Raw genomic sequence first — 9,216 nt, forward strand, 5'->3', positions numbered from 1 at the left:
TATCAGGAGGGTGGCAGCCTAGGGTACTTCACCAACAAAAAAATAGTCAACCTTCTAGGAAAGGTTTGTATATTGTGGCATAAACTAAGCAGTAATCTCAGAGGAAATGCAAGAACAAGTAATTACGCTTGCTTCCGATAGGCGGCGACTGCAGTACTGTTCAGGGGTTTTACCGTTCACTGGGTACTCGCGATCGCGGAGCATGGCCGGTCTCGAGGGAGCGCGCCAACGTCTTGGAAAATAAGCGCGGACTGCAAGAAAACAAGGCTGGCAACCAACCTATTTTTAGATTCGCTGGCGTCGGTTTTCAGGCATTTTGCGTTTTTGCCGCGCTAACGTGTGTGATATTTCCATTCGTCACACTTGCACGATGACAATCTTTGTGCGCGTTTCCACCACTCTGTGCGTGTATGAATAACGTTATATAGAGGCGCACAATTTTCGGAAACTTTGAGTGCTTTAAAAAAAGAAACGGTTTAGGCATGTTTTCATAAAAACCCTGAAATATTGAAAAACAAAAGAACGCAACAAGTTATTTGCTTAGACAAGCATGGATTTATTCGCTAAAAACACTATCGTCAATAGTGCCTTTAGCTTCCTCAGATAATACCTAAAAAACCCATACCGCGATTAGTATATCAAATGTATGTGACAAGCGTAAATTGTTGCATGGTCTTGTATAGGATTAACACTACCGTATCTGTCCTACTTTCACCTTTCTGCCACTTTGCGCATACACCGCAGTGGGATGATTCTTATCTTTTTCGACTTATCAGTTGAACGATGGCTTAGTAGAAGCAACGACCGATTGGTTAGTGTCTGACCATACATATTAGTCCATTCCTTTGTCAAAAATGTTCAACACGTCTCATTTTTCAAGGCTTCCTCTACAAGGTTGTTTACTCGCATGCACTTCGAAACGAGCTTCACTCAAGGGAGAAGCTTGAGTTGAGGCACATCAATTTGGGTTTGCAGCTCTAGATGGTTTAGAAAAGAAGCAACCTTCGTGAAGTGTTTTCGTAGTGGGTACTGTTATGTACCCATGAAAAGTAGCGAATAGCTAGTTTGGCATGAGGACTGCGCTAATAAACAATCCTGATATGCTTGCTGTTTGTTTCATTGACGTTAATGTTTTGGCGTCCAGCCTAAATCTCTTACAAAACAACAGATGTCTTTTCAAAATCGTAGCGTTAAGAAATCCATGCTCAACGCTACAGGACCTGCGTAATGGATGCTCGAATTTCGCCAATTCACCCAAAATAATTGCTTCCAGACAAAGTTAAACCGCGGGCGAACGTTTCTCAATATCTGTAACAATATACCTTGCTAACCGACTGTCATTCACTATGAGTACTTTCTTTCTTTTGCTTGCCCTGTGAAAGCACACATGGCAAGACTGCGCAGCGGTATAAGTTGAAGTTTTTGCCTGGTTTTCATTAAATTTCATAAGACGAAAGCGCGATTATACCTCGTAAATAGGTAATGTACAGTCTCCCTGAAGACAACCTAAATAACTGTCGATATTGTCCGTAGGAAGGCTTGCATTCGGATAAAGCAGCTTGGTTTTGTGCCGCGTTCATCGCGTGGCATCACGTTAAGCCATTTTATTCGACTTAAAAAGCTAGGTAAAGAAGTTCGACGTGTTCAGCCTGGCGCGCCCAAGTAACCAACCTTCAACCCAGTTTCTTGCAGCACGAACGCCTAGAAAGCGGTATCTTAAGAGGCGATAATAAAGGTGCCCGACTACTAAGCTGGTGGACCTGGGTTCGAGCTCCGCCGTGGAGGCCGCTTTTCCATGCAGGCGAGGCGCAGGGCGCCCATCTGCTGTCGGATATCAGTGCACGTTAAAATAATCCGTTGTACTCGAAATGATCAGAACCCTCCTCTACAGCGTATCTCACTGCCGATGTAGCTTTGGGACACTAAACAATATAAAAACCTAGAAACTGACGATTAATCAGAATTGCTTTCTACTCTCATCGAAGAATTCTGTGGTGATTAGACAGCGGAAAATAAAATTGAACTTAAATCACGCAGCATTGCAAACCTTGAAGTCGCATTAGGAAATGTTTTTTTTTTTCCACATTTTCGTCCGTTAAAAAACAAAAGCAAAAATAAAAGAAAACGTTTGCCCTCGAAATTTCTGCGTTGTTTTCTCGCCTTCGCCCCTCCAAGATTCTGATAGTGATACGTGTACCAGACAGGCAAATTTAGTATCAATTCTAGCTAGTGCATTTCACCTTGGGAATGACAGCTGTGTTGTCATGGTGCTACACTGGGAAGAAAAGTTGCATTAGAAATGTGCTATTGATGTCAAGAAGAAACACGGAACATTACGGATCTGCTTTGACTACCGACGATTGAACAATATAACAAAAAATAATGTTTGCCCCCTGCCCAGAATCGACGACGCTTTGGATCACCTATGCAACACCAAGTATTGCTCTACCATGGACCTCAAATTTGGGTACTGGCATACTGAGGTAGACGAGAGGGACCGCGAGAAGGCTGCTATTATCACTCCAGATAGTTTTCAGAAGTTTCGGGTCATGACGTTCAGCCTTTGCTTTGCGCCAGCGACCTTTCAAAGGCTTATGGACACCGTCGTCGCGGGCCTAAAATGGGAGAAGTGGCGATGTGATCATCTTCGCCCCAAGTTTTACAGAGCACATTCGTAGCCTCGAGGTGGTACTGCAAGCTATAAAAGCTCCCGGCCTTACTTTAAAGGCCGAAAAATGTCACTTCACATAAGAATTGCAGTTTTCAGGCCACTCCGTCAACAAGGAAGCTTCCTGGTCCCGAAAAAACTGTTGCCATCGCGAATTTCCCGCCGCCACGAGACCAGAAGGAAGTTCGGCGCTTCCTGAGGTTATGTGCGTACTACCGCCGCTTTGTGCCAAACTTCTCCAAAATCGCCGCGCCCCTTACGCATCTCACCGTGGCAGATGCACAGTTCCGATGGGAAACATTGCAGCTGCAGGCATTTCAGGACCTTCAACGCCGGCTCATGTCACTATCCGTTCTAGCGCACTTTGTCACCACCCGTTATAACGTACTTTGTTACTATACCCGTTCTAGCGCACTTTTATGAACACGCCGACACGGGGGTACACACCGATGCGAGTAATTTTGGTTTGGGCGCTATACTATAGTTCAGGTTCAAAAGGGTCAACAACGTGTACTTGCTTACGCAAGTCGTTAGTTGTCGAAGACCGAGGGCAATTATTCTGCCATTGAAAAAGAGTGCCTCGCCATAGTGTGGGCAATTATGAAGTTCAGGCCGTACCTGTACGGGAGACCTTTCAAAGTAGCGACGGATCATCGTGCACTTTGCTGGTTAAGTAGTATCAAAGATCAATCAAGGAGCCTTGCACGGTGGAGTCTGCGCCTACAAAAACGTGGAACAGTGACTTACACATCCAGCCATAAACATTTGAACTCAGATTGTCTTTCCCGCGTTCCCGTAGAACCTGCCCCGACTGACGCAGGTGAAGACGACGCCTTCGTCAACGCAGTAAGTTGTACAGACTTCAGCGCACAACAACGTACCGTTCCTGATCTTCGATCAATAAATAATTATCTGCAAAGTGCTAGCGGCAGAGTTCCTGTAGCATACCGGCGCGCTTTACCCTCACTCTGCCTACGCGACGACTCGCTTTTCAAGAAGAATTTTGCCCCTAACAGTCGACATTACTTGCTTGTTGCTCCTATGAATCTACGCAACGAAATTTTGCATGCCTGCTACGACGAACCAGCTTCCGGCCACCTTGGAATCATTAGAACGCAAGCCAGAATTCGAGAAAAATACTACTGGCCTTATCTGGGACATGACGTTACGAATTATGTTCGCACTTGCCATGACTATCAGCACCGAAAGATTCCTCCTGTCAAGCCAGCCGGCTTCCTAAAATCCTTAAAGCTTCCTTCCCAGTCGTTTTAACAAATCGGGATGGATTTGATTTGCTAGGACCGTTCCCTACCTATAACTCCGGACATAAGTGGATAAAAGTCGCCACCGACTACCTGACACGTTACGCGGAGACAGCGGCTCTTCCGAGTGGAACCACTATTGAAGTCGCAAAATTATTTGTACTGAAAATTGTCCTGCGCCACGGTGCTCCTCGGTTTGTGATTACGGAACGAAGTGCTACCTTTTCTGCTCAGCTTATGCAGCATATTCTTGACTTCAGTCACACAAGTCACCTACTTCCTACCATCCCCGAATGAACGGATTAACTGAACGTCTAAACAGGACGCTTGCCGACATTATTTCAATGTACGTGGACGTTCAACACAAAACGTGGGGCGCAGTTCTACCTTACTTAACGTTCGCATATAGTACAGCAATCCAAGAAACGATCACTATGACGCCGTTTAGCCTTGTTTACAGTCGCCAAGTTCCCACAGCACTCGACGCCATGCTGCCCCATGTCGACGACCACCCAAATGACGACGTTGTGTACTTCTGCAACGTGCCTAAGAAGCCTGCCAACTGGCTAAGCCACGCATCCATGACCAGCAGGTGCAGGATGCGCGACACTACAACCTTGCGGCACCGCGAGGTTGAATATCGGACGGTTGATCTTGTCTGTGTTTGGTCTCCAGTCCGACGACGCGAACTTGGTGAAAAGTTCTTGTGTCACTATTTCGCTCCTTACCGAGTTCTGCGCCGCGTTGGCGCTCTCAGCCACGAAGTTGTTCCTCACGAGTCCCCACTATCAAGTCTTGCCGCACGCCTAGAGATGGTCCACGTCGTTCGCATCAAACCGTATCACGCGAGGACGCCCTCCCTGTGAGTCCGTGAATATCCTTGACCATCGGGTTGATGCTTCCTCACCGGGGAAGCTAATGATTCCAGTGTGAAGAGGACAATGAAGAGGAGCAAAGACGACGCAGTCCCCGTCTCGCGCTTAGACCGGACGTCCCTGGACTATACGATAACGCCGGCTATCAACACTGTGTTACCTGCTCTGCGGCTTTTACTCGTATTTTTGTCAACGTTACACTATTAGCGAGAAAAGTACGGCGCATGCGCTTTTGCTCGTCTTCCTCTATTCTTGTAAGACAAAACCGCTGCGCCTGTCTTCCATGACAGGCGCAGTGTGGGGAACGACGAAAAGCGGGACAATATGCTGGTTGCTGCGATAGCATTAAAAAAAATCACGTCACGGTTCGTGGCCTGACCTGCCTTCAAAAATCAGACACTGCCTGGTCTTCTATACTGTCTCTGATTTGAGCATTAAGCTAAGAAAGCAACCTGGCCAAGCGCTATGGTGTAAAGGTAATCTTTTCCGCTCCAAACAAACCCAAGGAATAGTGTGAGGGACAAAATAAAAATAAGAAACTATCTGAAGCATGCTATGCTTCAGGGTTCATTCCTTGCAAAATGGGGATGGTATATGAGCTGCCAGTTTCCTGTGTAAAGACCTACATAGGTCAGACGGGACGTTGTGTAAATGTACGGCTAAAGGAACACGAAAAAGCGCTATCAGGGTCAAAGTCCTCACATTTGGTTGACCATTGCAGGGATGTCAAGAATTGTAAGCCGGATTGTGAGCCGGAGTGTAAGCCAGTGTGCAAGAAATAATGTAAGCCCCTTTATGAGGAAGCAGAAATATTGTCAACTCACAAGGAACGACTTCAGCGTGAAATCACGGAGGCTTTTTACATATCAAGGCAAGGGAGTACATGCATAAGCGCACCGTCGATTGCTCTAATACAAAAATAACTTGCATATTTAGACCACACATGAAACTAATCTCTCCCGTCGCTTCCTTTCCTTCTTTTGGTAGCTTTTGTTTGCTTTTGTGACTATGAGGCTCTTCGCTTTTGCACCTTATCTTAGTTATTCAGCACTTCCACCAGCTGTATCGTGCCCTACACTTTTCCTTTACTTGATGCTATCACGTTTTTTTCTTCTGTTTTATATTCGTGAGATGGGTATTTATTCCGTGTTTTTCAATAAAAGGTTTAATTGCGAAAAAGCGGTCGTGCTGTGTCCTTCTACTCCTTCGTCCTCGTTTTCTGCGCTACCTTCAAAATAAACAAGTATGGTTATTGTGCAATATCGGCCACATTGCATCACCCACGCGATTTAATCGTTGCGCAAGGATGCTGAGGAGGAAATGAGGTGCACTTTAAAGGCGCGAACACGCTAGCGCCGTTGTGTGTGGTTTGAGAGACACAGCTGTTCCAAGCTGATTTTCCGAATACAGTAATGGGGACAGTGTTATTGACGCTAACCGAAGCTTGTGCTTTGCAGCCGCATCCGATCTTGGGTCTTTGCAAATTGATTTTTGTTTATCCGGAATAAACCGGTGCTTTTAGGTAGAGTTTATTTGTCAATCGTCGGGTGAGATGATAGCGCGTGGAGTTGTTCTCTGGAAGGCGCTCTCTACAGCTGTGTGGACAGCTCAACGGTACAAAAGCATGTGCATGCTGTTTTAATGACATTACTAAGCAGAAAGCTTTCATTTGTATGACAGCAAATATTCGCCTTGAGACATTCGACGCAATGATAATTTTAAGTATGTGCCACATGTGCTTTGCTGCCGGCGAAAAATTTGAGGAAAAGAAACAAACTTCGTTTTTCTTTTTTGTGCAAAAAGTATACTGAATTATTTCAGGTTTCCGCCTGCAGGAGTGAGATTTTAAATCTTGTGTAAACATCTGCTGGTTATCTGAGCTTAAGAAACACTTAATTAAAAAACGCTATCAGAAAACAAACAAATTTTTCAAGTTAAGTTTCTTCAACGTCTGCATAAAGTTTCGTGCAGGTGTTTTTCTTTGCTTCAAACGCATCAGACAACAACTGGGAAGCATGCATAGCAAAACAAGGTGACTTCTTTATATATGGGCTTGCTTTTCCGTCTTTCAAACGCGGGGGCTATGAGGTTATTGAAATAATTGTGAGGGTACTTTGAATCCTTTTATAAACAATGAAATGAGAACATAGCTTTTACACACTTCCTGGGCATACCCTTGTGTACCCTAACACCGGCCACTAAAACTACAAGGACAGAAAAAACAAGTAAGACAAATAAACCATTGTGATAGAGGGGGTGGTACGCAAACAGATTTAAGAGGAAAAAAAAAAGAGGATAAAATTACTCAAGCACGTGGGTCGTGTCCCCCAGAAGTTACTGCCCCGCAATGCAAATAGGAGTGAGTTAGAGATAAAAGGGAGCCTGGCCACTAACACTACGAGGGCAGAGAAAACAAAAACTAATGGACCGTTGTGACAGAAGGTGCCGCACAAAAACAAATCAGGAGAAAATAAATTAAAAAAAGTAGCGAGTTTACATGCACACGCACTCTGTGCCTCAGAAGATACTGCCACATAATATAAAGAGCGAGTTAAGAAAAATAGCGGATCAGTAATGGACAATCTTGAAATTGAGCTTTTAAGAAAGCAGCTAACGAATCCCCACAAATTTTTGATTATGACATTGCATTCTTTTTTTTTTTCTTGGAGTCTCGAGTTTCCCTTTTATGTTCCCTCGCTTCTGTTAACGCTGAGGACAAATAATCCAGCACGCGAGAAAATCCCCCGAGGTGCAGGTCTCATTAAAACTCGATTATGCTTCTGGGATTTCGGATATTGTGCTCAACGCTCAAACTTAGGACCTCGACTCAAAGCGGGGACGCGAGCAAAAACAAATAATGTGAGCGGAGCAGGAAGTTTCGTAATGGGAAAACTAAAAGGTGAGAAATATTCCTGCATGACAAATCATCAACGGAAACAAGCTCCGGGGAAGACGTTTTTAGTCTTAATAACGGACGTGGTTGAAAATAATGAAAACCCGTGATAATAATTAGGACAACTTTTTTTACGCGAACACATGGACAAAAGTGTACCCGAAAAGTTCAAACACCGCTGAGTCACTTCGTTCGCCAGGTGTGTTGGCTGTGAATTTGAAGCAGAAAAAATACCACTTGAGTTCAAGGTAATATCTTAATGTCTGCGTAGGATAACGATATCAGATTTTTATTCTTTTGAATAAGTAACAAAGCAAATGCAGCGATCACTCTAGATTTCCTCAAATGCAGGTTAAACTGAGTTAAACTGGAAATGTGATCATTCTCAAACTAACGTCTGCACCTCAATAAATAAATGTTTTGCTGTGCTTTAGGAGCAACTTTGCAGTGGGGTAAAGCTTGAAGGTTATCAAGAAAATTTTAGCAAAAAACCTAAGTTTGCAAAGTGAAGTACGTGCACGGTGAAAAGCTACAAATAAAATGCATGATCAGCTTTCGACATCATGCGCATCGCTAACAGAAAAGTCAACCACGACCGAACTGTAATGCGTCATAGTACTTGAGGCTGTGATAGTAACTGCGACAGATAGTTTCACGCAAGCAGCGGATACAGTAGTATCCCCACGTTCTCCACGTCGTGTATAAACGACGTTCACTACATTTTCGACATGATCATCACGTATCGTAATGTTAAAGAGGTTCATTAAATTATTGTAAGTAACAGAGATACCTTTATTACTGTAATCACAGAACTGACGCTTTGTTTTATTTACTTTACTTGAAGTTAGAAATCCTTGTAATACTTCACACAAATTTTGGAAACGTTACGATCAAATATGTGCCAGCATTATCATTATATATAATTATCGAATGCGTGCGAAGTGCACTGGGACGTCATCATCAGCCTAGTTATTATGCGGAAAAAAATAGGCGTCCTCAGTGCACCCTCTACACTAATCTCGCGGACTCCCTTGTAGAGCAGTGCGGCCGCCATCTTCACCTCGGCTGCACTCGGTGGCGCATCTCAGCGCCGCCGCAAACCGCACGATGACAACGACACGACTGGGACCCATTAACGGCACAGGGATGTCATTAGTGCAGCACACGTCCACCTCTCGATGTACCGACGAAATGCGAAGCCACGTTTAATTGGACCCCCGGTACCTTTCCCTGAGCGACGCGCTGATCCGCCATCCCGCCGTCTCATGTCGTCTCCTGCATCTCAGCAGATCTTCATCCACCGCGGAATGACTGTAATTGAGGAAAAGATGGGTTTACAGAATGAAGTAAGTACGCTACCCTAAAAATAGTAGGTTTTTTGTCAGCTTGACCACACATCGGGGATTAATTAGGCAGCATGCCTCTTCTATTGCCCTAGGAGCATATGACCTAATTGAGCCTATTTTTTCACCCAAACTTGGATTCTCGCTATTGCTGTGAGAGCCCATTTTTCTTAAT

At 44.6% G+C, this 9,216-nt stretch overlaps 1 protein-coding gene across 1 annotated transcript in view; it reads right to left on the reverse strand.

Annotated features, from left to right (window-relative positions):
• The window catches only part of LOC146208324 (uncharacterized), a 79,039-nt gene extending 70,028 nt beyond the window's left edge, over positions 1-9,011 (reverse strand). Inside the window, exon 1 of the mRNA XM_084578364.1 lies at positions 8,923-9,011. Coding sequence (XP_084434490.1) covers positions 8,923-8,965 — 43 coding nt within the window. The 5' untranslated portion in view covers positions 8,966-9,011. The remainder of the gene's footprint in view (positions 1-8,922) is intronic.
• Between the last annotated feature and the right edge of the window lie 205 nt (positions 9,012-9,216).

This window comes from Amblyomma maculatum, chromosome 1 (assembly GCF_055883805.1).
Source record: "Amblyomma maculatum isolate TAMU_Amacu chromosome 1, ASM5588380v1, whole genome shotgun sequence".
In the NCBI taxonomy this organism is placed as follows: Eukaryota; Metazoa; Arthropoda; class Arachnida; order Ixodida; family Ixodidae; genus Amblyomma; species Amblyomma maculatum.